General features: G+C 47.7%; 1 protein-coding gene and 2 non-coding genes across 3 annotated transcripts; all 3 read left to right on the top strand.

Annotated features, from left to right (window-relative positions):
- The first annotated feature begins 9,617 nt into the window (after positions 1-9,617).
- LOC125408093 (U2 spliceosomal RNA) lies at positions 9,618-9,808 on the top strand. The gene has a single exon (XR_007234373.2). It is a non-coding gene; the product is annotated as a U2 spliceosomal RNA (small nuclear RNA).
- Positions 9,809-10,470: 662 nt separating this feature from the next.
- Rdm1 (RAD52 motif containing 1) lies at positions 10,471-19,517 on the top strand. The gene is made up of 8 exons (XM_085695836.2): positions 10,471-10,629; positions 10,864-11,043; positions 13,677-13,799; positions 14,199-14,361; positions 15,868-15,966; positions 16,539-16,624; positions 18,762-18,838; positions 19,192-19,517. The coding sequence occupies exons 1-8, from the start codon at positions 10,534-10,536 to the stop codon at positions 19,268-19,270; spliced, it is 903 nt and encodes a 300-aa protein (XP_085551962.2). The 5' UTR covers positions 10,471-10,533; the 3' UTR covers positions 19,271-19,517.
- A 5,538-nt stretch (positions 19,518-25,055) lies between these two features.
- On the top strand, positions 25,056-25,246 carry LOC148120779 (U2 spliceosomal RNA). Its single transcript, XR_015738947.1, has one exon. It is a non-coding gene; the product is annotated as a U2 spliceosomal RNA (small nuclear RNA).
- Positions 25,247-27,635: the final 2,389 nt, after the last annotated feature.

Below are 27,635 nucleotides of genomic sequence, written 5' to 3'. Positions count from 1 at the left end.
TTTTTTCTCGCTAAGACGGTCACTCTTGAGACAGGTTATTTTACAACCCAGGTAGAGGATGCAGGGGAAAAACTGAGGGATACGTACAGGCTCCTAGTGCCACACAGAGGAAAGTGGGGCTCAGAAGCAGTAAAACCAGGATTGCCGGGATTCTTGCAACAGGGATGAGATTTTCCACAAGGATGCAGGGGAAGTAGCTGGGGTGACTTAAAAATCCCTAACTAAATCTCAGAGAGAAAGATAAGTTTAACAGGCATTCCGAGAATCAGCTTAACTTTGTACTTCTGCCAGGAGTTCAGCGACGCTCTCCCAGAAGCCCCACACAAAGCAGGCCTCTAAGAAGAGGAAAGCAGGGCTGGAGAGATGGCTCAGCGGTTAAGAGCATTGCCTACTCTTCCAAAGGTCCTGAGTTCAATTCCCAGCAACCACATGGTGGCTCACAACCATCTCTAGTGGCCTTCAGGCATACAGACAGAATGTTGTATACATAATAAAAGAGGAAGGTCCAAAGTGACTGACACGGACCTCATCCTGCCTGGGCAACAGGCAAAGTTTTGTTTTCAAATACAGGATTCTCAGCTTCCGTTATAAAATATCTTTCCATTCGCACAGCACGAGTTGCCCCTGAGAGGCAGATGGCATATTATTTTCAAGGCTGAGGACTCAGCTAAAATCCCAATTGTCTTGGTAACTTCTCTGTCTCATCAAGAGCCTGGCATTCCTAGCCTACTCACATGTGGCCCCCAGGGCATCCCCCGCCTCCTGGTACACGCAAAGGAGTCAGGGTTACTGGAATACTTGCATCACTTGGCCTACTGCTCTGTGGCCCTGGGTCTTTTCCCCCCAAGTCCTAAAACTCAAGTTCTGGCTTGATCAGGTGATCTCCACCCTAACGAACTTGTGGAAAATTCACGTTGGTTTGTTTTGCTTTTCAAAGTAGAGATCTATGGGCAACTAGAGGCAAGGTGGCTGCTAGAGGGACAAGGCAGAGATAATTTCCCTCCTCTCTGCAGGCCTGTGTGGAGTATCTCAGCAGCTCTAGACACACTTTGGGTCATGGGGCTGCTCCTCAGCTTCCCCCAGCTCTGCTCAGCCTCAGATATGCTTACTTTCTGTTCTCTCCAGATTGGATGCACATCTGTGAGACTCCCAAGGATGGTTTACACACGATACAGTTTAGATGTGATGTTCATTTGGCAGTGAAACATCTCTCCACTTATTCTCATGCCCGCAGCCCAGGACACGGCCTTCTCGGGGATGCCAGCATAGAAGACAGCCAGCAGTCAGCAAATGGAAAAGCCTGGGGCGTGGGAGCAGGGAGGATGGTCTGCACTGTACACACTGAATCATTGGACATTCATCCATTCAGCAAATGTCAAAGGTCAGGTAGATGCTGAGTACTGTCCTGGGTACGAAATCTCACCCTTCAAGAGGAAAAATATTAAAGCAAACATGCACGTGTAATTGTGAGCATATCTAATACCTGTGTCTCTGCTGTGTTTCTAGTTGCACACGCGCTGGAGGCTGACCAGTGTGTGAGAAAAGGGCGGGTGGGGGGAGGCATGAGGTAGAAAAGCCCTAGATGAGTGGAGAAGATTCTTTACAACACGCTGTAAGACAGGTAGTACTTCTATTTTAGAAATGAGAAACGCAGTCTCTAGTCTCTAGTCTCTAGTGTGCATCTATATGGGACCAGTAAGATGGCTCAGCCGGTCAAGGTTCTTGCCACTCAGCCTGGTGACCTGAGTTTGATCTCTGGGACTCTCATAGTGGAAGGAGCACTTGTAAAAGCTGCCATCTGACCACACACATGCCATGGCATGCCCTCTCAACTACACCTGGGTGTGCTGCCTGAGGCTCGTGGTGGCCACGCCCCTCCCGGAAAAGAATGTGCTTCCCAGAAAGCAAAAGGCTAGGAGAGAATAAGAAACCTGTAAGAGCCACATTGCAGGGGTGTGGATTAGGAACAGCAGGGAAACGGGCACCCACCACTGCAAGGGTGCTCACCACATGTGACTGTGGAGGAGGCGTTTGTAGCTGCTGCTACTTGTCGGCATTTTGGTATGTCACTGGTCGTGTCTGTTCTTTCCAGTTTACTGTCCCAGCAGAACACCTTAAGTGGAACAAGGAGACGGGACAGAGCTTACTCAGTCTGCTCCATGCAGTGATTTGATGATCTTTGTAGTAGAATTATTAAAATATTATAAAATATGTACTTTTTCTGTCCTTTAGTGCTCAGACACACATGATCCCCACACTCACACAAAAGCTTTTGGGAGTCCATCATCTCTGGGCTCATCAGCTTCCTCCAGAAGCCCCAGGTCTCCTGACTCTGCCTGGTTTCTGGTTTAATGTTACAGTTCTGCATCTGTTTGCCCAAACTCTAACTCGGCTGCAGCTTTGGAAGCCTCATTCTCCCCTCGTCATAGGTCTGTCTCTTACACCCCACTTTCCCCTCTTGGTAAGCCTTAACGTCCTCCTGCTCCCTTGTCACGTCTATCCCGGAACGTCCCCCAGTTCCTTGAACACTAGCTCTGAATCCATCGTTCCTACCTGTCCTCCTGTCATGGCTGCTGATCTCCTCAGCCACACAGATGACCCCTCCGGAGTTCAGATCTCTCTGTGCTTGGATGTTGGCCTTACTCCAGCTACCTGTTTACCCGGTCCCTAGATCGGCCCTTCATATCATCTCCTAGTATCTACTTCCTGCTCTGCATTCCGCTACCTTGGCTGCCTGATACTTTTCAGTGTTACCCCCCCCACACACGCCTCCCCGACAGACTCGCACCCGCTCCTCCCACAGCGTTCCCATCCCCCTTCACTGTTTTGTCACAGCTGGCCAGCTTGAAACACTAGCTATGTGGCTCTAAACCCACTCCATAGAGCACAGTGTAACCCTGCCCTCAAAATTCCAGGGCAACAGATACCCACATTTGTCATCTAGGGTCTGTTAAAAATAATCAAAGCCGGGTGGTGGTGCCACACGCCTTTAATCCCAGTGCTTGGGTATCAGAGGCAGGTGGATCTCTGAGAGTTTGGGGCCAGCCTAGTTTAGAGAGGGAGTTGTAGGACAGCAGGGGCTCCACAGTGGAACCCTGTCTCAAAAATGAAACAAAACGAACAAAAAATAAAAATAAAAAAGCAAGTCAACAGAGGAGGCTAAGGTTGTGAGGAGGCTAGGTGTGAAGAGGCTGGGGTGTAAAGAGGCTGGCTGGGGATGTAGCTCAGTGGAACAGTGTTGCTTGGCATAAACTGAGATCATAGCTACAGTCCCAGCACCTTAAAAAGAAAGAGGAGGAAGACACTTAAACATATTAAACATGGTGATGATAGTGCACGTCTTTAATCCCAATACTCAATTTTCTGTAGGCGGAGGAAGGAAAGTTCAAGGCCAGTCTGAGCTACAAATCGAATTCCTGGAGAAACTTTGTCTCAAAAAAATAAAAATAAAATGTGGGGTCTGGAGAGATGACTCATTGGTTAAGAACACTGACTGGGGAGCTGGAGAGATGGCTCAGTGGTTAAGAGCATTTGCCTGCTCTTCCAAAGATCCTGAGTTCAATTCCTGGCAACCATATAGTGGCTCACAACCATCTTTAATGGGGTCTGGTGCCCTCTTCTGGCCTGCAGACATATACACAAACAGAATATTGTATACATAATAAATAAATGTTTAAAAAAAGAACATTGACTGCTCTTCCAGAGGACCTGGTGTTGTTTTGCTGACCTTCCCTGTCACCTGGGTATCCCATCCCTTTAAGAGACAAGTTCCACCCACTCCCAATCTCCCACCCCCTACACACACACACACACACACACACACACACACACACCTTCTTGTCACTCAAGCAAGCTGATCTCCTCCTCTCCATCTTCTTTCTCTGTCCTTCCTCCTTCTGAAGAGGTAATCATTACCTCTCACTTCTCCCTTTTCCCTTTCCTCTCTCTGTTTCTCCCTCCCCTCCATAATCCCCTTACCCATTAAACTCTATACCCAAGCTCTCTCCACAATGCATAACTGTCTCTCACTCATGCACCATGGTCTCCCACCTGCCAGGGGACCTGCCAGGGTCACACCACAGTGGATCTTTCACTTGGTCTCTGTTCCCTGGACCAACACAGTGGCTCACAGCCACCTGTAGCCCCTGCTCCAGAGGATCTGCTCCAGGGGATCTGATGTCCTCTTCTGAGCGCCACAGGGACCAGGCACACATGTGGCAAACATACATGAAGGTAAAACATTTATGCAATAAAACTAAAGTTATAATTTAAAAAAAAAAGCAAAAACGAAAAGTGTGGATTTACTTCGTTGATCTCTGTCTCCCATGTATTCCAGGGACACATTCTACTATTGAGCCATAGCACTAGACACCCCGCATTTCCATTGTTCTTAGGATGTAAAAGTCTACTCCAGTGTTTGAATGGAGACCCTCACTTTATGTGATCTCTCTCACGGTCCCAGTCTGTCACACCTACTTCCTGATCTGATAGTGGTTTCGATTTTACTTCCTCTGCCACTATGGGTGTTGACTAACAATATCTGAAACACATTCTTGAGCTTATATCATTCCCCCCCCAGACAAATTTTCTCTGTAGCATTGGAGACTGTACTGGAACTAGCTCTTGTAGCCTGGTTGGCCTTGAACTCACAGAGATTCGCCTGCCTCTGCCTCCCGAGTGCTGGGATTAAAGGTGTGCACCACCACTGCCTGGCTGAATTTATACTTTTTTAATTTAAAATTTATTTTTAATTATGTATGTGTGGGTACGAGCACTAAAGTGTAGGCACCCATAGAGGCCTGAAGAGGACGCTGCTCATGCAGCAGGAATTACAGGAGGTTCTGAGCAGCCTGCAGTAGGTGCTGGGAACAGAACTTAGGTTCCCTACAAAATCAGAGCAAATTCTTTTTTTGTTTTGTTTTTCTTTTTTTTTAATATTTATTTATTTATTTATTTATTTATTTATTATGTATACAATATTCTGTCTGTGTGTATGCCTGCAGGCCAGAAGAGGGCACCAGGCCCCATTACGGATGGTTGTGAGCCACCATGTGGTTGCTGGGAATTGAACTCAGGACCTTTCGAAGAGCAGGCAATGCTCTTAACCTCTGAGCCATCTCTCCAGCCCCCTTGTTTTGTTTTTCGAGACAGGGTTTCTCTGTAGATTTGGAGCCTGTCCTAGAGGTAGCTCTTGTAGGGGCTGGAGAAATGGCTCAGAGGATAAGAGCATTGACTGCTCTTCTTGCAGTCATCAATGATGAGATCTGGCGCCCTCTTCTGGCAGCAAGCATATATGGAAGGAATGTTGTATACATAATAAATCTTTTTTAAAAGATTTTTATTCAGTATACAACATTCCTTCCATGTGTGTCTGCAGGCCAGAAGAGGGCACCAGATCTCATACAGATGGCTGTGAACCACCATGTGGTTGCTGGGAATTGAACTCAGGACCTCTGGAAAAGCAGCCAGTGCTCTTAACCTCTGAACCATCTCTCTAGCCTTACAAATAAATCTTTTTTTTTAAAAAAGTAGTTCTTGTAGACTAGGCTGGCTTCGAACTCACAGAGATTCATTTGTCTCTGCCTCCTGAGTGCTGGGAGGCGTGCGCCACCACCACCCAGCTACAGAACTGCTGACCCATCTCTCAATCCCCATAACTGAAATATTTTTAATTCTGCCAAGCATGGTGGAGCAGGCCAGTAATCCCAGCACCTGGGATTAAGACTCCATCTCAAATCAGAAACAAAATTTATGATTGATTTTTTTTTTAAAGACAGAGCCTTACTCTTTAATTCTGTTGGCTGCTTCTCTCTCTGCGCTGGCCTTGAATTCTAGCTAATCCTCCTCTCCTGAGTGCTAGGATTACAGGCCTGAACACTATGCACAGCCTGAAATTTCTGTCTCTGTTTGCTCTTCGAGTGACGACTCATGGTTTCACTGTAGCAAAGCCAATTTAGAGCTGGATCGCTTGGCCCCCTTCTCTTTGTCCAGCCTCCTAGGTCCAAATGCATCTCCAACCAGCCAGCACCGTGAGATCTGCACCTGAGCTGGAACGCTCCCGCCTCAGCACAGCCCTCTTTCCCTCTTGTCTCTCAGCCTTTCTGTTCCAAACAGGAGGAGTCTGCCCACCGCAGACTCTCCCTCCCGCCATGACACCGCTATCCCTGCACACAGAGAATCTCTGCCCTTTGTATTTGGTGTCACTTTGCTGGGCTGATGCTTGCCGCATTTCTTGCAGAGAGTCGAGGCAGGTCACAGGAATGTTCACGATGCTTGCAGAAGTGTGAGTAGCACAAACAACTGGCTTTGGTTTTTGAGACAAGGTCTCATTATGTAGCCTGGTCAGCCTGGAACTTGGTTCAGAGAGATCTGCCTGCCACAGCCTCCTGAGTGCTGGGATTAAAGATGCCCACTACCTTGTCTTTTGTATTTTTTGTGTTGGACAAAAACAATAATCAGAGTAAGATGGTCTTTTGTCTTTCTGTTCACCATCTAGAAAGATGACTTCGTTTTTGGGTGACACAGCTGAAGGGTGCCATGGTGACTGTTTCACATCCTTCTGTTTTGCTTTGTTTTTGAGACAGGTTTTATGTGGTCCTTGCTGTCCTGGAACTTGCTATGTAGACCAGGCTGGTAGACAGTGCCCTGCTTTGTTTCACATACTATTAAGGGAGCCTTTTACTCTCCCATTTCCTTATTTACATGGTTTTCATATGGTCAAAAGAATTCCTATTGAGGGCTGGAGAGATGACTCAGTAGTTAAGAGGTCCTGAGTTCAATTCCCAGCAACCATGGTTCACAACCACCTGTAATGAGATCTGGTGCCCTCTTCTGGCCTGCAGGCATGCATGCAGGTAGACCACTGTATACTTAAAAAAAGAAAAAAAAAGCATTTCTATTGAAAACAGAGTGGATCTCTGTTCATTCCAGGCCAGCCTGGTCTACATAGTGAGATCCTGTCCTGTGGGGGGGGGGGGGGGCGGAATTACTCTCCTGAGACCCGGGAAAAGCTCTCAACATGTGTCTTGCATTTGGAAATGGTGGAAGTAGCCCTGGAAGCTACTTTGGCATTCACCTGTGAGGGTTCCCATTTTAATGACTGCGACCTTGGCCTTGCTCTCCTCTCCCCTCTTCTGTGGGAGGAGATCCCTATGTCACCTGTTCAGACACTTCCAAGAACGCACAGACCCCACTTCTTTTTTGTTTTGTTTTATTTTTGTTCTGTTCTGTTGTTGAGACAAGGTTTCTCTGAAGCTTTGGAGCTTGTTCTGGAACTTGCTCTGTAGACCAGGCTGGACTCGAACTCACAGAGATCCGCCTGCCTCTGCCTCCTGAGTGCTGGGATTAAAGGTATGTGCCACTACCATGCAGTTCGACCTCACTTCTTAAAAACACCCTGTTCAAAGGAAAGCCTTACTTACTGTCCTCAAAGCATCTGTCACAAGACCACATGCCAAGCCGTTCTTAACACAATCTCACCAAGGTGCCCCAAGGAAAAGCCGAATTTGCTTCACTATTGGTACATTTCTGGTGGTCTCTGGCTACAAGTTGTTAACATGTTGTAAAAAAAAACTCCCAGCAGGGCACAGTGGCCTATGGGTGTAATTCCAGGTACTTTGGAAGCTGAGGCAGGAAAATCACAAATTCAAGTCCTAGACAACTTAGCCAGGCCCTGTTTAAAAGTATTAAGAAAGGCCGAAGGCATAGCTCCATGGTAGAGCACTTGCCTAGAATGCTCAAAACCTTGGCTTCAATCTCTAATGCCACTAACAGTATTTTCACTCCACTGTGTGAAAATACGTCATTGTGATTGGTTTAATAAAAAGCTAACTGACCAATAGGTAGGCAGGATTTTCAGGACAGAGAGAACACTGGGAAGAAGAAGTCGGAGACGCCACGCAACGCAAAGCAAGCAGGCTGGGCCACGTGGAGACGAGGTAACAAAATCATGAGACAGAAAGTAAATTAATAGAAATGGGCAATTGAAGTTATAAGAACTAGTTAGAAACTAGCCTAAGCTATTGGTCTGTGGAGAGCCATATGGAGTATACAGGAGCCGCACCTAGAAAATGGCGCTGGCATCCGGCTTCCGCGATCCCGAAAGCGGATGCTCTCGGACACAAACAACTCCTTTTTTGGCTTCGACCCTGCTCATGCTACGATCATCGTAAGCTGCTTGTATTAGCGTGGGCCTATGGGCAGTGCCTACGTAGCGAACCTGGATTGGCAGCCCTTGGCTATATCAGGGCTGGGAGAGGCTTGCCTGGGGAAGAGAAGGAAAAGAGAACTGTGAAAAAGGTCCTGAATAAAACTGCTTGTGAGAAGAGTTCCGGCGTTGCGTTCTTCCTTGCTGGCGAGGCGGGCGCGACATTGGTCGAGCTTTTTCAATTCATAGGACATCTCTGTCATTTATTTGGGCACTGTGGGGACACAAAAAAATCTGCAGGCAGGTCTCATCCCAGCATATTGCCTGCTACTACTTAGCTGTCATTTGACCGTGGCTGTCGGACACCTATTCCCAGCTTGCCACTCCCAAACTGATCTCAGAACAGGGCACACACCTCTCCGCAAATTTGTTTCTCGAACTCAGCATGGGACTGTGTCCTTCAGTAGCTTGGGCCAGAACTCTTTTTCGTTTGTTTGTTTGTTTTGAGACAGAGTTCCTTAGTGTTGTTTGGTTAAAAGCATCACCTCAGCTCCCTGGCACCCTTTTATACAAAGAGTCTGGGATTGTTTAGTTAGGGGGCTTCACTCCAGCCCACTGGCCTCCGTTTTTGGAATGTTAGGCGGAAAGCTTCATTTCAAAGCTCCCTTCCCTGGGGGTTGCCTCAGTCCAAACTCCACCTCCGAGAAAGCCCGCCAATTGGTTGACCCCACCCCAGGGAAGGTCAAGATCCCTGCTAGAGGGGCCTGGATTTATCCGGGTCTTTCTATTTATATTTTATATTTAGTATATTTTAGATTTATATATTAATGTGTATTAATGTTTTTCCTGCATGTGTGTGTGCCGGTTAGCTCCCCTGGAACTGAAGGTTTACATATATACATACATGTGTATGCTGGAAATCGAAAGGCTCTTTTACTCAAGAATCCTTCTATCCCTTGAGTTGGTCAAAGTGTGCATTACCCGAGGGTTATACTCACCATCGAAGTCCTACCCAAACCCATTGTTGATCTTGCCACTTGACAACAAAATACTCTGAACCATATATATAAAGTGAGGGGAACAGGAAAGGGAAGGGAGAAAGAGTGAGAGTACTTCTTGTGGTGGCTACTGTCAATTCTGTGTCTGAAAGATTGCGAAGAACCTGACAGAACAGCCGAGGAAGACCAGTGTTCACGGGGCCCTCCGCAGCGCAGAGACAGAATGCGTACTGGGCGGGGCATGCAAATGAAGACGTGGCCGCGGCTCCCAGGAACTCTGGGAGCGAAAAGAGCATCGATAACTCCTCGGCCCACGCTGATCTCACAGGGTTTCCCCGGAGACGAGGCGGTGGTCAGGATAGTGTAGGTAGAGTCGGTGTCGGGCGCGTGTCCGCGGCGGCGTGAGCGTGGGCGACCGCGATGTGAATGTGTGCGCGCAGGTGAGTGTAGCGGGCTCGTGTCGATGCAGAGTTATCGCTTCTCGGCCTTTTGGCTAAGATCAAGTGTAGTATCTGTTCTTATCAGTTTAATATCTGATACGTCCTCTATCCGAGGACAACATATTAAATGGATTTTTGGAACTAGGAGTTGGAATAGGAGCTTGCTCCGTCCACTCCACGCATCGACCTGGTATTGCAGTACCTCCAGGAACGGTGCACCCCCTCGGGGACATCAAACGGTTTAAAATAAGAATTGTAAGGCTCATAGTTGTAGTACAGCTAAGCTACTGCTACCAAAGTGTTTTTTCAGTTTTAGTTTTTACTGTTCCCTAAATGTACTGTGTGTGCTTTGGCGTGTATTTCAGTTTATTACAGAGAGTCTGTTTAAAGTCTTTAAATTAGCTACATAGAAGGCAAGACTAGTTACTAATTTTTGTTAGAGATTTGTTTCCACGGAGATAAATTAGTGCAGACTCATTGGTTTTAGTGGTTATAGCTAAACGGGATTGATGTTTGTCTTGATAAGCTTGGTGCCTGGATACACAACGATTATTGTGTTATGAGAACGAGTTTTAACGTTGTTTATTTAAAGATGTCACCTAGTGCCGGGCTGTGTTGGCGCGCGCCTTTAATCCCAGCACTCAGGAGGCAGAGACAGGCCGGCGGATCTCTGAGTTCGAGGCCAGCCTGGCTACAAGAGCTAGTTCCAGGACAGGCACCAAAGCCACAAGAGAAATCTTGTCTCGAAAATCAAAACAAAAGATGTCACCTAGACCCAGTAGGGTGTGTCCGAATATGTGTAGAGTGACACTGAAATACCTGCTCTGTTAAATTTTAGGGAGGCCCTGGAGACTGGGCTCCTCCCCGTTCTCATCTAGCGCCACCCCTTCTGTGCGACTCCTAATTCGAAGTTCGCGGTAGTTCCTTGCGCAGGCGCAGTGGCTTTACTATGGCGGAGTTGATTTCTTTCGCGGTTCCCACCCAGAGTGATAAAGTTTTGTTGGTGTGGGAGCTGAGCGCCGGTCCCCCAGCTGAGGCATTAAGTGTGAGTGGCCGCGTGGAGGGAAGGGAGAAGGGAACCGGAGGCGGGGGCCCGCGCGGAGGGGGAACCGGTTGTTGGTGAGTCAAGCGGGCGCCCTTAGCCACCCGCGCTTGTCACCTCGGAGGAAGCCCCTGTTCCTGCAGGGACAAGTGCTCCGCGTGGAGAGGACGGGGACTCGTGGGAGCTGGGTTTTCTCGGTGGCTGGGAATGAGCACTCACGTCGTGGGCCTCCCACAGCATTCTCTGGCCGCGGTGTTCTCCCAGTTTGGCCTTCTGTATTCAGTCCGAGTCTTCCCGAACGCTGCAGTGGCTCGCCCTGGTTTCTATGCCATCATCAAGTTTTACTCATCGAGGGACGCGCAGAAAGCCCAAAAGGCATGTGACGGGAAGCCTCTTTTTCAGACTTCGCCCGTGAAGGTGGGTGCAAATGCAGGATTTGGAATGAAGTTCCCAGAACCACAGTGAGCTAGCGTTTGTGCGGCTCTCTGGTTTACAGGGCGCTTCCAGGTGCGTTTTCACTGAGCCTCCAGGCATTCCTAGATGAAGAAACTCAAACTCGGGATGGCTGGTAATCCAAGGTTCATCATGATAGTAACTGATCAAACCCAAGTGTAACGATGAAAATACCACGCCATTATGTTGCCTTAAAATTTAAGACATATCCATAAGCGTTTTCTATTTTATTTGGATTTAAAATGTGAGTTTGATAAACGGATAGCTGTAACATGACGGATGCTGATTGTCTTCATTCTCAAACAGCCTGTCCAGAACTCCCTTAGGTCCTAGAAGCATCCTTATTAATCTCCATTCCATGTTAACAGCAAACCATGTAACTTGCCCAGAGCCGCAGGACAACATCTCATTTCCACTACCTGTCCATTTCAGTTTCTGACTGGCTACTTGATCTGCCTTGCTGCTGACCATGGTCTACTCTTGTCCCTATTGCTTTCCCCCTCCACTGACCCTTGATTGAGAATTCTAGTCAGTAGTGACTCCAAGCGCACTATCTCTACTTCTGTACACTGTTCAAGACCTTCTACATCATCCACTTCCGAGTGCCTGTCATCCTTTAATTATTGGACTTTGTATGTTTTTAGCCTGTGATCGTGTCTCAGTCAGGTAGATATTGTATGTGGTACTGGGAAGATTACAAAGCATGAGTTTCCAGTGCTCTTGGGACAATGAGACCATTTCATAAGCTTTAGGTTTTGATAGAGTGGTGAAGGAAATCACAGTTAAGATACTGGAGCTGGAGAGATGGCTCAGTCGCTAAGAACACTGCCTGCTCTTCCGGAGGTCCCAAGTTTGATTCTCAGCACCCACATGATGGCTCGTTATCACTTCCAGTAACTACAGTTCCTAGAGATTCCACGTTCCTTTTCAGCCTAAGCACCAGGCATGCATGTGATTCACAGGTGCACGTGCAGGAAAAACACACACAAACAAAAGAAACATTCAATATTATGTTATAAAAACAATTCAAGGAGGGACTGGAGAGATGGCTCAGTGGTTAAGAGCCCTGCTTGCTCTTCCAAAGGTCCTGAGTTCAATTCCCAGCAACCACATGGTGGCTCACAACCATCTTCTTCTTCCCTTCCCTTCCCTTCCCTTCCCTTTTTTTTGCAAAGGAACTTTAGGTGTTAAAGTTACGTGTATATGTATGTGTCCGTGTGTGGGTATGTGCATGCTGGTACCCAGGGAGAAGAAGGTGTCCGATCCCCTGGAACTGGAGTTATAGGTGGTTGTCAGCCGTGTGACTTGAATGCCAAGAACTGAACATAAGTCCTCTCCAAGAGCAGTACACACTCGTAACCAGTGGCCATCTCGAGCTCCAAGGGGTGACAGAGGGAGAAGACACATAAACAGAAGCCATGAATAGTTAATGCATTGACTTTCTTTGTATGATTCGGGTTTTATGAATCCATAGAACTTTCTAGTAATGGAGACTTCTAAGAAGTTAGTGGTGTAAGGAATGCACAGTAACATGTACAGTGTGTGTGTGCATATATGTTATGATTTACTTTAGACAAGGTCTCACTATGTAGCTTTGGCTAGCCTGGAATTCTCTATGTAGACCAGGCTGGCCTGGAACTCAAAGAGCTCTGCTAGCCTCTGCCTCTTGAGTGCTGAGATTAAAAATGTGCACCACTGGACCTGGTGGCACACACCGTGAATCCCAGTCCTCAGGAGCCAGAGGCGGGGGGAAATTTCTGAGTTCTACAGAATAAGTCTAGGACTACAAAGAGAAACACTGTCTTGAAAAAGAAAGAAAAAACAAAAAGCATACCACGGTGCTCAACCCTGTCTATAGGTGCCCAGCTTGTAACAGGGGTTGTGTATGCTCAACCCTGTCTATAGGTGCCCAGCTTGTAACAGGGGTTGTTGACTTGGAGCTGGGTAGCTATAAGGTTCATCTCATCTCCATGTTCTTGGGGCATGATCTCAAGTAGGAGCTACCAGATTGGAAACCCGAAACAATATCCTTGCTACCTCACAACCTGACTCTTTCTGCAGGGCTTCTTGGTTATTTTCTTCAACTCTACACCCAGTTCAACGGTGCTCAGGCCTGAACCACGGACTTCCTGCATGCCAAGCAAACACCCCACCAACCGGGCTTGCTCCCCAGCCCCCAGGGCAACCTGCCACTTAACAGGGATCCCAAAATGACGGAGGACAGCACTGAGGCTTAGATGGGCAGATAGCATGTGTTTGGGGCTCACTTTGTTTTTGTTTTTTAAATATTTATTTATTTATTTAGCTTGCATGCCTGCGCACACACCAGAAGAGGGCACCAGATCTCATTATAGCTGGTTATGAGCCACCATGTGGCTGCTGGGAACTGAACTCAGGACCTCTGGAAGCGCAGCCAGTGCTCTTAACCTCTGAGCCATCTCTCCAGCTCTTGGAGCTCACTCTGATGCAAAACTTAGGACATCCTTCCATCCACCTGATCGTCACTGTCACTTACGGAGCTGGAACTGGTTGACCTCAAGTATCTCCAAGATAGACTCTGACCAGCTGTGATATTTCTGTGTCTCTCCTGACTGCAGGTTCGTCTCAGCACCAGACATAAAGCACTGCAGCACCGGACCTTCGCTCTAAACAGCTCACGGTGCCAAGAACTGGCAAACTACTACTTTGGCTTCAATGGATGGTCAAAAAGGATCATCAGGGTAAGTGGCTCTCCTTCCCCATTAGAATCCTGGACTTCGGGGAGGACATGTCAGGGGCCAGCAGGGTGAGGCTAGGTGGACGTGTCTGAGAGTTAGGAAAACCCTTCCCAGTTCACTAGCTGATGGGGTCCATAGTTTCCTAGTGTCTGTGTGTTCAGTGAGACTTGACTCCCTAAAGTGGTACCCCTTGCAAATCTTACTTGCTCTGGAATCTCTAGAATGCTCCAGCTGTTAGCTGAGACCTGGGGTTTAGTTTTTTTGTTTTTCCATTGGAATCTTAGGCAAGGTGGGGCTGGGGCTGAGTGGTGGAGAGCTTGCCTAGCAGCGGTGAAACCTTGGGTTTGGTTCTCAGAGGTAATGAAATCAACTCTAGAAGGACTCGAATCCAACCCCTCCCAGCTGCAGGAGCTCCCTGGACCGGAGGACGAGGCTCTCACGGGGCCTATGCAGAGGCGGAGCTTCAAGTTCTTCTGTGCTGTAGAGGTGGTTCTGCCGCCCTACGGGTGCAAGAGCCCTGGAGTCGGCATCGCTGAGGAGCCTCTGCACCAGCCGGAGGAGGAAGGTCTGTCCTCAGCGGAGGGAGGGCGGCAGCAGTGTGTCCATCTGTCTGTCTGCTGTCATTTCTTCCATCTCTTCGCTCTGTCAGCTACTAGTCAGGCCCTTCCATTGCCAAACTACTGAAGTCCTAGGCAGAATTTTTATATAGATTATAATATAGATTTTCACGTAAGCGCGTGCCTGACAAAAACCCTTTCATGCACAGTAGAACTGCCCTCCTGTCCTGTGGTTAGGGGAGGCGGGAACTCCCGTGCCTGTAGTTTTTGGTTAAGGACTTGCTTTGTGTTGGAATAATTGGTCAGAGTCCTTTATCTCAGCCTTCGGCTGTCCCAGCAGAAGTGGCTCAGAGTGTCAGAACAGACTGCTCTTGCAAAGGACCCACGTCAGGTCCCACCTGAACCCACCTGTCACTGCAGAGCCAGTAGGGTCTCATGCCTCTCTTCTCCTCAGGCACCTGTACAAGTGACACAGAGAAACACACACAGACGCATCTTTAAGGGTTTTTTTTTAAGATTTATTTATTATGTATACAGTGTACTGCCTGGAAGCCAGAAGAGGGCACCAGATCTCATTACGGATGGTTATAAGCCACCATATGATTGCTGGGAATTGAAGTCAGGATCTCTGAAAGGAACAGCCAGTGCTTTTAACCACTGAGCCACGTCTCCGGCCCCTAGTTTAGGTGGTTTTTTTTTTCCCTAGGATTCATGGTTCTCAGCATGAGGGGTCCAAGTCAGAGATAAAGTGTTAGTGGAGGGTGTGGAGTAGACTCCTGAGACTGCTGGATAGACAGGGCCAGTCATCAGCGCCATCACCTGACCTTGCTCGGTGTGAGTCCAGCCCTGAGCTACAGCAAGCAGAGTCTGCAGGAAGACCTGTCAATTTGGAACTGGCCAGTGATAGGAGCCTTGTACCTGTTCCTCATTTGGACCCCATAGTTACTACATGGGGAACTTCAAAACACACCAGGCATGTAAGATAATGAGCCCTGTCATTATGTGCGCTCAACAGAGCCATTCGGCAGCTCCTTGTGCTGTGCGTACCTTTAGTTACCCAAATAGTGATCTCAGACGGAATCATAAAGGAATTTTCTTTTTAAACAAAGAATAATTGCTATCCATGTAAGTATTTACTTATGTTTTTATTTTTGGTATATGATGCACTTGTGTGTAGTGTATGCAAATGTGTGTGTGCACATAAGGTGTGTGGGCCTGTGTGTGTGTGTAAGCCCAGAAGCCAGAAGAGGGTGTTGGGTGTACTGTCCTCTTTATTCATTCGAGGTAAGGGCTCTCCCTGAGCCTGGCGCTTGTCTTTCTTTTCGTCCAGCTAGAAGATAGCAGACCCCCGTCTCGACCCCACTCACTGCTGGGATTGCAGACATGCACAGAGTCAGGCCCAGCTGTTACACGGGCATCATATGCAAACACCGGTCTTCATGCTTCTATAGCAAACACAGCCTCTTGGCAGTCCCCGTTCGGGTTGTGACATCCATCTGTGTGGTTGGCTCCAGGACAGTCCTCGTTTCTGATGAAGAGGAAGACTGCACAGAAGCTGGCAATCCAGAGCGCTTTGGCAGATGCCTTCCAGAAGCTGGCCATCGTTGTTCTGGGTGAGCCTTTCTCAGTTATTCTGAGCGCTTGAATCTCGGCGAGCTGAAAGTTCATTTTAAAATATAAATAGTATGAAAATGCTGCTATCTGGAACATTCCGGATTATGCTTTCATTCATGCAACTCCCACAGCGGTGGTCTCGGGTTTGTTCTTTGTCGGGTGTAGGAGAAAAGTGGCAGCAAACGCTCTTGTTCCTTGGGTATCGATGTCACGGGTTTGCCTCGTCGCTGCAGGTCCTGCTCCTTTGCTTGCCCGGCACTAAGAGAGTTGATGAGTTTTGGACATCTGGGTTTGCGTACTGACTTCCCGTGTCATAGCTAGAGTGACCTGTAGACATGTAGGGTTACTAAGCTGCCCTTCATCTCAGGCTAGAGGGTCTCCCCGTCTCCTGGGGACACTGTTAGAGTGAATGAAATGACAGTCCTGTTAATAACTGCAGTGTGAGATGTGGCGTCTCTGGAGACACGCTCTCCTCCAGCCTCTAGAGACTGTAAAGACTCATTGGCGCGACTGTGTTTGATGTGGAAGTTTGAGAACAAGAACACCCCTGAATTGAGCCTCTCACTTTCAGAGAGTGGCAAGGTCGCGGTGGAGTACAGACCCGGTGAAGAGTCCATCGATGCCGAAGGTGAAGAAGACCTGCAGAGTTTAATCCAGGTGCGTGGGGACCGAGCCCTGGGTGTCCCTTCTGGGGTAGTCAGGACCCACCCAGCCAGCAGAACTGCACTGGGCAGCATTCTCAAGGAAGTGCAGACAGGAAGTGCACTGAAGTAAGGCAGTTTGGGGGGCTTTTCCTGAACTACGAGCCCTGTCTTCTGCCCCCTTGTGTGGAGTCTGAAGAGACCTGAGGTCACTAAGAGCTTGACCATGACTGTGGCCCCAGGATGGGCGGAGGTTCCTGCTTCAGGAAGCCAGGCTGCCTGAGCAGTGGCTTCTCCAGAACTTTCTGCATGACTCCTAAGAACACACGGAACAGGGCAGCTCTCTGATGTGTACCACCAGGGAAACCGTCTCTATTACGTCTCTATTTAAACCACTGCATTTCCCTGTCTCTCCAGCAAAGGACCTTTCTATAATCTTTTTGTTCTTGTTTCTTTTTGCTGAAGACCTTCCTATAAGTCGGTTATATAAATGTCTTAATCAGAGAATAGGTTGCCCAAGTTGTCTCAAGAAAGCTGTCACAATTACATAGACGATTCCTTTACAGTAGTCATGGCCAACGTGTGTTCTGTCTCGAGAATGTCATGTGGGGATTTTTTTTTGTCTTTATTTTTTCGAGACAGGGTTTCTGTGTAGCTTTGGAGCCTGTCTTGGCACTAACTTTTGTAGACCAGACTGGCCTCGAGCTCACAGAGATCCACCTGCCTCTGCCTCCTGAGTGCTGGGATTAAAGGCTGCACCACCACCACCCAGCTTCATGTGGGGATTTTTGATCACCTAATGCACCCCAGGACTTTGAAGGTATTTGCTTTGAACAGGTAGAGTGGCCACCATCTCAGAAAGTAAAGTTCCTCCATGGAGAGCAATGGTTTAGTTCAGCTTCAGCAGGGATCTCCTGGGCAAGTGTTTCTCCGTGGCTCTCTCTTCTTCTCTTCTTGCTGGAAGGAATTCAGTGGAGACACAAGGCAAACAGAAGCTTGGTCAGCAGCAAGGTGGCATCACCGCAGAGAGGTTAGGGTAGTCTGCAGCAAAGTGAGAGAGTGAGGGTAGTAGCTGTGGTGTTCATTTGCCCTTTTTTGTTTGTTTGTTTGTTTTTTGTTTTTTGTTTTTTTTGAGACAGAGTTTTACTGTGTAGCTCCGGCTGTCCTAGAACTAGCTCCGTAGACCAGGTTGGCCTCAAACTCCCGGAGATCCACCTGCCTCTGCCTCCCAAGTGCTAGGATTAAAGATGTGCACCACCACTGCCCAGAAAGAAGTCCAGCCTTTGCCCTGTGTGATGGCGAATTTAATTTCAATACTCAGGAGGCAGAGGCAGGCAGATTTCTGTGAGTTTGGGGCCAGCCTGGGTCTACAGAGTGAGTTCCAGGACAGCCAGGGCTACACAGTGAGACACTGTCTCAAAAGCAAGTAAACCAAAAAATAAAAAAATAAAAACAAGTCCGTCCCTCTGTGACTGTGCGAGGAAGCAGTCAGCGCCGGACTCTGGAATCAGTTTGCTGCTGTAGATTCGCCAATAGAGAGGGGACTATCAGAATAACTTCCACTTTAAAATCACCACTGTGTGCCCAGCTGTGCCAGGGCACGGGTATGGTTGGTTATGTGCACATGAGTGCAGATGCCCCAGGAAGCCAGAGGCATCAGGTCTTTGGAGCCAGAATAACAAGTGGTTGGTTGTGAGCCGCACCACGTGGGTCCTGGAAACCACACTCGGGACCTCTGGAAGAGCAGCACGTGATCTTAACTGCTGAGCCACCTCTCCTGCCCCAAGAGGAAGGCCCTTCTTGCAAACCATAATACAGATGATAAAAGCGGCTCTGGGAGAAGTCAGCTAAGCATCTTCTCTGTGTTGCTCTGTGAGGTGGATCCCTGCAACATGGTAGCCATGCCTGTGAGTCCGCGTGGCATGCAGATGTTTTCCCAGGCCAGTGGGAAGGCTCTCCACTCTGATATAAACTTTCTGGCTGAATTACCCACCCCCAAATCCCTCTGCAGAAGTTTAGGCGTGATCACAGATTCTATCCTGGCTCAGCCCAAGCAGCGGTGAGTTAGGAACCATGGTTAGGTTAGGGAATATCAACCCCGGAGTAACTGCAGTGTGTCCTCTCCACCGCCCTGGTGGGCCTTCATCCCACAGGTCAACTGCCTTCAGCCTGGCCAAAGGGAGGAAGAATGTCTCTCAGATTTTAGCTTGGAAGAAGACGAACTGAATCCGTAAGAATTGCACCAGCTCTACTTACTGTCACAGGCCCTGCCATTTGACTGTCACAGGCCCTGCCATCTGACTGTCTGTCACAGGCCCTGCCATCTGACTTTCTTGGGAAGTATGTCTGACCAGTGGGCTGCTGACATCCCCGAACACTTAAGAGTGAGGCCCAAATCCTGCCCGGCGCCTTGGAAGAGGTCTAGGGGAGGCTAGAGCCCTGTCATAATGGTGGGAAAAGGTTCCCTGTGCAGAATGGAACTGGGCCGCAGCGTAATAAAGGCTGCCTGTCTCTTGGGTCCACTACTCCTTCATCAATGTCTAGGCCATAACAGGAGTTTACAACCATTTGTTTTTATTCCAGGATACCAGTTTCTTTGGGGAACTATACCGTGTGTGGTGGTTTGAAAGAAAATGGCCCCCAAAAGGAGCAGCCCTGTTAGGAGGTGTGGCCTTACTGGAGTGGGTGTGGTCTTGTGGAGGAAGTGTGTCACTGTGGGGGCGGGGTTGAGATGTCAAGTGTCACTCAGTGCGATAATCAACTTCCTGCTGCCTTCTGGCCAAGATGTGTCACTCTCAGCTCCAGCACCACGTCTGCCTGCAGGCTGCCATGCTCCCTGTCATGATGATAACGGACTGAACCTCTGAACTGTAAACAAGTCACCCCAATTAAATATTTTCTTTATAAGAGTTGCTGTGGTCATGGTGTCTCTTCACAGAAATAGAAACTCTAAGGCGCCCTGAATCAGATTAGTTCACTGTTCTACCCCAGAGTGTGCCGCCCTGACCAACAGATCCCGAAACTCCCAGAGGTGGTTCTAGTGATGGAGTGGATCAGAACAGGGCTCTGCTGAAAGAATCGGTGTCAGCTCAGGACCACTAAGACGAGGTTCTCAGGACAAAAGGCAGGGAATCAGGCAAAGTAAGGAACTAGAGGGTGAGGGCGAAGGGGGGGGTATTCAACCTGAGGTGGGGAGGGAGGGATGACGAGGACTACCTCTGGATAGAGAGGACACAGACGGGACCATAGGCACATGGTGGTTTATAAAGGTAACTGGGAAACCCTGTGTTAGGATGAGGCATTCAGTTTTCACTGCATGTGTTAATTAGGTGGGCCAAAGGGAGCTTTTGATTGCTGAACTTCAGTACTTTGATGGAGGAGGAACTGGACAAATAAGGGAATAGACTTTGGTGGCTATCTTTCGGCTTGTGATCTAATGGCTCAGGCCAGGCAGAGGGGATGGGAGAGAGGCAGACATGCTAGAGCCACTGTTGGAGTGGGTGTATTAGAGTCTAGTTAGCAGCAGAGACTCCATTTGTTCCAGCCTGCCATATTGCTACCCACAATTTCCTAAGGCTAGACGGCAACCCCACAAACCCCTCCCACTGGTGTAAACCACAATCCACCCCCTTCTGATTGGTTGGCCCAGAACCTGTCTGAACCACCAGAGCCACAGAACTCCCTGATAGGCTGAAAGTGTGTCACCATGGAAAGCCCCCAATCACTTCTCCCCGTATTACAACTGCACGGGACTTGGGAGCTCTTTGTAATTTTCCGCTTTTAAACTGGAACTCACTCTGTAGGCCAAGCCGGCCTTAAACTCACAGAGGTTTTTCTGCCTCTACCTCCTGGGTGCTGGGATTAGAGCTGTGTGCCACCACACCCAGCTCTCAAAAAATATTTTTTACTCGTTCTGGGAGAGCAGAAGAGGGCATCAGATTCCCTGAGCCAAATTTATAGACAGTTGTGAGGCTGCTGGCCCAAGGGCTGAGCACTGAACTCTGATCTTCCCAAAGAACAGGTAGTGCTTTTGGAAACAGGTTCTCTCGTAATCTTGTGGTGGCTAATGTTCTATTGATGGTTTACCTAATGTTTAAAAGTTTAAAATTACTGTGCTTAAGAGAATTATAAAGCAACAACGGACCTCCCAATGTTAAGGCTTTTAAGGGTTATTTTTTGTAATAGTCTGGTCTTGATACAATTTTAACACAACTGTTGTTTATGCAAGGTCATAAGGTCAACTGCTGCCCCTGCTTCTGTTAAACAGAAGCTTGTTTTGCTCAAGATAACCTTCCGCTTAAACATAGATGGAATGTAACTTTGTGTTCTTTGCCTTTATAAACTCCTGCCTGAGGGCTGGAGAGATGGCTCAGTGGTTAAGAGCACTGCCTGCTCTTCCAAAGGTCCTGAGTTCAATTCCCAGCAACCACATGGTGGCTCACAACCATCTGTAATGAGGTCTAGTGCCCTCTACTGGCCTTAAGGCATACACGCAGAAAAAATATTATATACATAATAAATTTAAAAAAAGACAATATGAAAAAAATAAACCCCTGACTGAGGTGGCTTGGTGCTGCATTTTGGACTCCCAAGTCCCGGTGTATACCTGGTGGTGGTATCTGATACTGAATAAAAGCCTCCTTTTTGTTAAAATTTATTTGTGGTCGGTGGATCTTTGAACGTCCCAAACCCATAACGGTTTGGGCTGGTCTCAAATTATTTCTTTCTTTCCATTTTTAGAAATAGGAGCAAGGACTGGAGAGATGGCTCAAAAGTTAAGAGCTGGCTGCTCTTTTGGAGGACCGCGGTTCAATTGCTAGCACCCACATGGCAGCTCACAACTCTCTGTGACTCTAGTTCCAAGGGATTGGACATCCTTACACCAATGCACATAAAATTAAATAATTTTTTTTTCTTTTTAAATAGAGGGGCTGGAGAAATAGCTTAGTGGTTAAAAGCACTGACTGCTCTTCCAGAGGTCCTGAGTTCAATTCCCAGCAACCACATAGTGGCTCACAGCCATCTGTAATGAGATCTGGTGCCCTCTTCTGGTGTGAAGACATACATGCAGGCAGCACACAGTATACATAATAAATAAATCTTAAAAAAAACTAACTAAATAAATAGTAAAGACAGTGTCCTTCTATAGCCTGGAACTCCTCAGTTCAGTGGGTCCTGAAAATTTACTGTGTTGCCTGAATTTTCCAGCCTTCATTCCCTAAACTCCGGAATTAGAGCAGTACAACATTGTTGTGCAACAGTTTCTTCCAAAAACCCTGCAGTTCCTTAAGCAGGAAGGTAAACAACTCAAAACAGCTTCAGGAAGTCCCTGAAACTGACCAGGCTCACTAGGCCCCTCCCTGCCAGAGTCAACAAAAAAGCTGAGAGTCCCTCCTATACAAGTAAAGCTGAGCTGCAAAGACTCAGAGATCAAACAGCCACGTGGAACAGATTTAGACCAACTGAGGCACCTGGAAGGGACACTCTCCAGCCTGCTGAGCTGCCTGCAGGTGAGCAGTGTGCTCCAGGTTCCCGGCTTTTGCGAGCTGTCACCCATGCTAGGGTGATGCTCGATGGTGACGCAGCTGCCTTTGAGTCGTTTCTGCTCCTGTAAGTGACCCTTCACCCATATTCCTGTAAGTAACCTCTCATCCAATAAAATAACGGTTCAGGACAGCCACAGCTACACGGAGAACCTGTCTTAGAAAACAAGTTTGACTTTGGTGGTGTCCGTTCATTCATCTGTCCTGGGACCCTGTCTGAGGTGGGAAGTTGTATGTTGTCTCCCCAGGAAGAGTTTTGTCACACAACAGCCATGTCTCGCTCTCCCTAATCTGTGCATTTAAGCTTTCGTTCATGTGTGCATTTGTCGCATGTTTAACATATATTTTATCTCATATTTCCCCACCCTCCCTTTTTTCAGCTCTATCCCCACTCCTGTTCCCCTGTCATGTCTTAAATACATGTATATATACGTATCTACGTAAAATCTAGGAAGAACAGGGAAGAGAAAATGACTTAATTTACTTAGTGTGATTATCTGCTGCAGACAAGATGTTTTTTAAGACCGAAAACAATTGCATTGTGGATACACCACATTTTCTCTTTCCTTTCATCTATCTATCTATCTATCTATCTATCTATCTATCTATCTATCTATCTATCTATCTATCTATCGTTTTCAAAGACAGAGTTTCTCTGTGTAACAGCCCTGGCTGTCCTGAAACTCAGTCTGTAGACTAGGCTGGCCTTGAACTCAGAGTGCTGGGATTAAAGACGTGTGCCACTGTCACTGGGTTTTTACCTCACGCTCTTTATTCATTCCGTGTTTTGTCACTGGGAACAGGTCCATAACTTACTGTTGAGCATGGGCTGTTAACAGACTGAAAGACCACCCTAAGGGTCTTAACCATATGGAGACCCTTGCCCAAGAACCGAGTCCGAGCCACTGGATGCAAAAGCAAGAGGCAATTTTTTTTATTGCTCACATAGGGCCTATGGGTGCTGCAGTCACCTGGAGAACTGAGCACCCCGGGCTGGGTTTTGGGGCAGATTATATAGGGAAGGGGCAGGCAGAAGCGAGCATACAGAAGCAAATGCATAGTTACAGGGGTTTCATTGGTCAATTTTAATGAGGCCATGAGGCCTCATGTCTAAGACAGCTGTCAGTGTTTCGCTGAGTGCCTGACAGTTTGGGGACTCTCTATTCCTCCCCCTTAATCTTGTTCATGTGAGTGGCATAACTCTTGGTGTCAGACCACAGGCATCCTGTTATGCAGACTTGACGATAACATCTGTGCCTTTGTTATGAGCCCCAAGACCTTGTTATGAGCCCCCAGTGTTTGGTTCAAGCCTTGCTTATAATGGCGTTACAGCAGCTAAACAGCCAGGCGGGGGTCTTTCAAGACGATTGTGGAAGTGTGTCTGTGATGGATTTGAGTCCTTCATGTAAATACCCAGGATAGCTCCTGTTACGTGGGAATCTATCGTTAGTTTGAATAAACCGCAGTATTGACTTTCACAGCAGATAGACTGGTTTGTATTCCCACCAGTGCTGTGTAAGAACCGTCTTTCCTCTACCTTCTTGCCAGCATTTGCTCTTTTTGTTTCTGTTGTTTGGAGACTGTCTCAGTGGATATCCTGGAACTCCTATATAGGTCTAGCTGGCCTGCATCTCAGAGATCACCTGCCTTTGTTTCTGAGTGCTTGGATTAAAGGTGGGAGCAAATATGCCCGGCTCTGTGTTTGTTTAAATTAAGGTTTTGTTTATTATTATGCATTTGTGTGTGGTGTGTGACGGTCGGCACTCTCATACCCAGTTTAAAGGTCAATGAAAAGTTAGTAGGATAGTTTCATTCTCTTTACCCTGGAAAATGAGGGCTTGCACCCCCCCACACCTGTTCCTATCTAGAAACCCAAACTTCCTGTTAATATTCAGGCATCTGTACTGGCCTGCCCTTGGGGTCCTGAGAGGCTGGTCCTCCGCTGCAGCCACTTAGAGCTCCTCCTGTGCACGTTCACTGGTTCACTTTTAAAAGGTTGGCTTTGCCCTCCTTCCAATGTCTATCTCTTGCCTCTCTCCTTCCTTCTCTCTCTTTAGCGCCCCTCACTTCCCCGCTCTTTCAATCCCCCACCCCGCTTGTCCCCAGGGTCTGGTCTCTGTCCACTTTCTCCTCTTCCAGTAAATCTCCCATGTGAGCCCTGTTTGTATGGTATGGCTCTCTCTGGCCGCTTTTAAATTATAGCACTGCCCTATTGACCCCACTGCCGTAAGGCGCTCCTTTTCTTTCCTGATAGCATAGCATTTCACTGCACAACACAGGCCTGACCCACCAGCCTGTCCCGCTGATTGATCGTGGTTAACAGGTGTTCCACCATGCCGTAGCTGAGGTTTTCTTTTTATTACTTATTTATGAAATTTTTTTTCTTTCTTTTATGTGCATTGGTGTAAGGTATCAGATCCCCTGGAACTGCAGTTCCAGACAATTGTGAGTTGCCATGTGGGTGCTGGGAATTGAACCCAGGTCCTCTGGAAGTGCAATCAGTGCTCTTAACCACTGAGCCATCTCCCTAGTCCTTGGGGCGGGGGGAGTGTGGTGAGGAGGGACCCTTTGTGGGTACAGTCAACTCCGAAATATTAAGAATCAGGCAGAAGGGCGGGCTTTCGGGCAACGCTGTGCTGCCCAGCTGAGATGGCAGGCGCGCTGGGCGGAGCATGCAAATGAGGATGTGGCGGCGGCTCCCAGGAACTCTGGGAGCGAAAAGGGCCTCGATAACTCCTCGGCCCACGCTGATCTCACAGGGTTTCCCCGGAGACGAGGCGGTGGTCAGGATAGTGTAGGTAGAGTCGGTGTCGGGCGCGTGTCCGCGGCGGCGTGAGCGTGGGCGACCGCGATGTGAATGTGTGCGCGCAGGTGAGTGTAGCGGGCGCGTGTGGGTATCGAGTTATCGCTTCTCGGCCTTTTGGCTAAGATCAAGTGTAGTATCTGTTCTTATCAGTTTAATATCTGATACGTCCTCTATCCGAGGACAACATATTAAATGGATTTTTGGAACTAGGAGTTGGAATAGGAGCTTGCTCCGTCCACTCCACGCATCGACCTGGTATTGCAGTACCTCCAGGAACGGTGCACCCCTTCGGGGACATTTGCTTTGGTCCTAAAGAAAGACTGTTTCCTTCTTTCCTGGGTTTCTCTCTCGTTGTTATAGCTTGATTTCTCCATAACTGTATTGTAATTTGTACAGTCCTATGGATTTCAAGGTCTTTATGGTGTATGAGAGCTGTGTGGTGCTGCTGTTTTGTTTGTTTCACCTTTATTGTTACTTTTATGCCTTTTACATCCACTGTTTGTCTTAGATTTATCTGTCTAGGTCTAATGTTTAGGGCTTCTCAGATAATTTATCTTACGTTGCTCAGTTACTCATCTTTATTCTTAGAGTTTTCTCCTGGCTTGATATACCTTGAGAAATTCTTGTTGCCTGTATTTCAATGGGACCTTTGGTGTTACTTTTTGATACACGTTCCACTGCAAAAGAAATCTTTTACTGAATTTGAGGCAGCCGAATTCTATAGAGCCAGGCTACACAGAGGAAACCCTGTCTCAGAAAACACAAGACAGAAACAAAGAATGTTGCCGCACCAGCACCAAAACTGGCATGTGTGTGTTGGGGGGTACCAGGAGTCTTTAGATGCAGAGACTTTGATGGTGGAGGAAGAACAACCTTTATTTTGCCGCAAGCTTAGAGCCTTTTATACCTTTAGGCAGCTGGCCCTAGACCTGCTGAGCAGCTAGAGGTCAAGATCAGGACATTGTGTACTGGAAATGCTTCTGTGGAAAATCACTGGCCATAAAGAACACAAACATCCTTGTTGATTACAGAGCACAAGGAAGTTTAGCTGTGGGTCAGGGGGAGTGAAGGCCAGACCACAACTCCTTTTTTATTTTATAAAATAAACGGTGCCTGTCTTAGGTTACTTTGGGTGGAATACCTTTGCGTAGTAGGGAATTAATTGCCCTCTAACATTCCCTATTTTAGGTGTCATCCTGCCCCCAAGGTATTACTTGTCTGTGGCTACCGCTTATCCAGCATCTGCAGCCAAACTTGCATGGATTCAGGGTGCACAGCCATCTGATTCGGGTGACACTCATCTGATTCTGATACTGGCAGAGGAATCGACAGAAGATCCAGACACATAGCCCTAAACCAAGTATCCCTAGGACTGACAGTGCCAACGAGCCAGACCAGCGCTGCAACCAGCCTTCTACTTTAGCCATCCAAGCCCATTAATCACTGGCCTGGACACACTCAACCCAGGTGGAATTTACGGTTTAAATAGCATGCACTAACTGGGTGGTAGAATTAACAAAGGTAATATTCCAAACCCCTCTTACATAACGGTTGGGTTCCATAACAGTAGCAGAAGCATGCAATACAGTGCCAGGAGTAACACACATGACATGATTAACTATTGAAAAGTCCTGAACCACAGCCACTCGTTGGTTCAAGATCAATATGCCCAATTGAATATTTCCGTTAAGATCATTTTGAATGTCCAAAGCATTGCTGACTCTTTCAGCCAGCTGGTTGACAGTCTCAGCCATCTGCACAGTCTGGGAGCTAGCAATTCCGGCAGCAGTAGCTGCGGTACCAAGGCTGCAGTGGCGATTCCAAAACCTCTCTTCTGCCTATACAGAACAATAGGGACACGCCTTTTATTCTTAATTGGCATAGGTATGGCAGCAGGAATCCTTACAAGGAGGGTGTTGTCTTCTGTGGTACAATTGTTGAAAGAGCAATTAAGACTCCCCTCCATGTCACAAAAAAGAAGGGTGACAATACACAAAGGGAAGAGCAGATGGAAAAATTCCTTCCAGTTGTATAATAATTTATTTTCAACTCCCAGCAAATGATGATCCATTTCCAAACTGAGAAGGGCATCAATTAGGGTAAAGGTAGCACTAATACTAGCCTGCTCAATCCTTCCATGAGCGGATGCCTGACCTGTGGTATTGATGGTATACATAGATGGCCAAAATGGACTGTATCTCTCCACTGGCATCAACACGGGGATTTCTCACCAGGCCCCATACCACTCTGCTCTCTTGACTCAGCACTGGCCATGTCATCAGCAGCAGCAGCATGCTCTTGGTCATCCACAGGCTGGACACATCTCCCCCGAATCCAGAGAGGAGCTTCTACATCTGGAGAGAAAACACAAACAGCCCCCCTGACCCTGGCCAGGACTGGAGCAGAATTCATCCATCTTCCTGTCGCCAAATCTTTCCAGCAAACTTTCCTATGCACAGAAGGCCGACAGCCCCAGTGCTTACTTATGGCTGACTGATCTTGGCCAAAAAATTCAATATAAAAAGGATATAGGATATTTTAGTATTTGCTCCTGTAAATTCCCCCTTTTGTTTTTTCAATATAATGTTTAAGTGTAGCATTCGCTCACTCCACAATGGCTTGACTTTGTGGGTTATAGGTAATACCGGTGGTATGGTGACTAGAGAAGGACATACAAA

Source organism: Myodes glareolus, chromosome 9 (genome assembly GCF_982192425.1).
Source record: "Myodes glareolus chromosome 9, mMyoGla1.1, whole genome shotgun sequence".
Taxonomy (NCBI): domain Eukaryota; kingdom Metazoa; phylum Chordata; class Mammalia; order Rodentia; family Cricetidae; genus Myodes; species Myodes glareolus.
The sequence above is the reverse complement of the archived record's forward strand: the minus strand, read 5'-3'. Positions and strand labels throughout refer to the sequence as shown.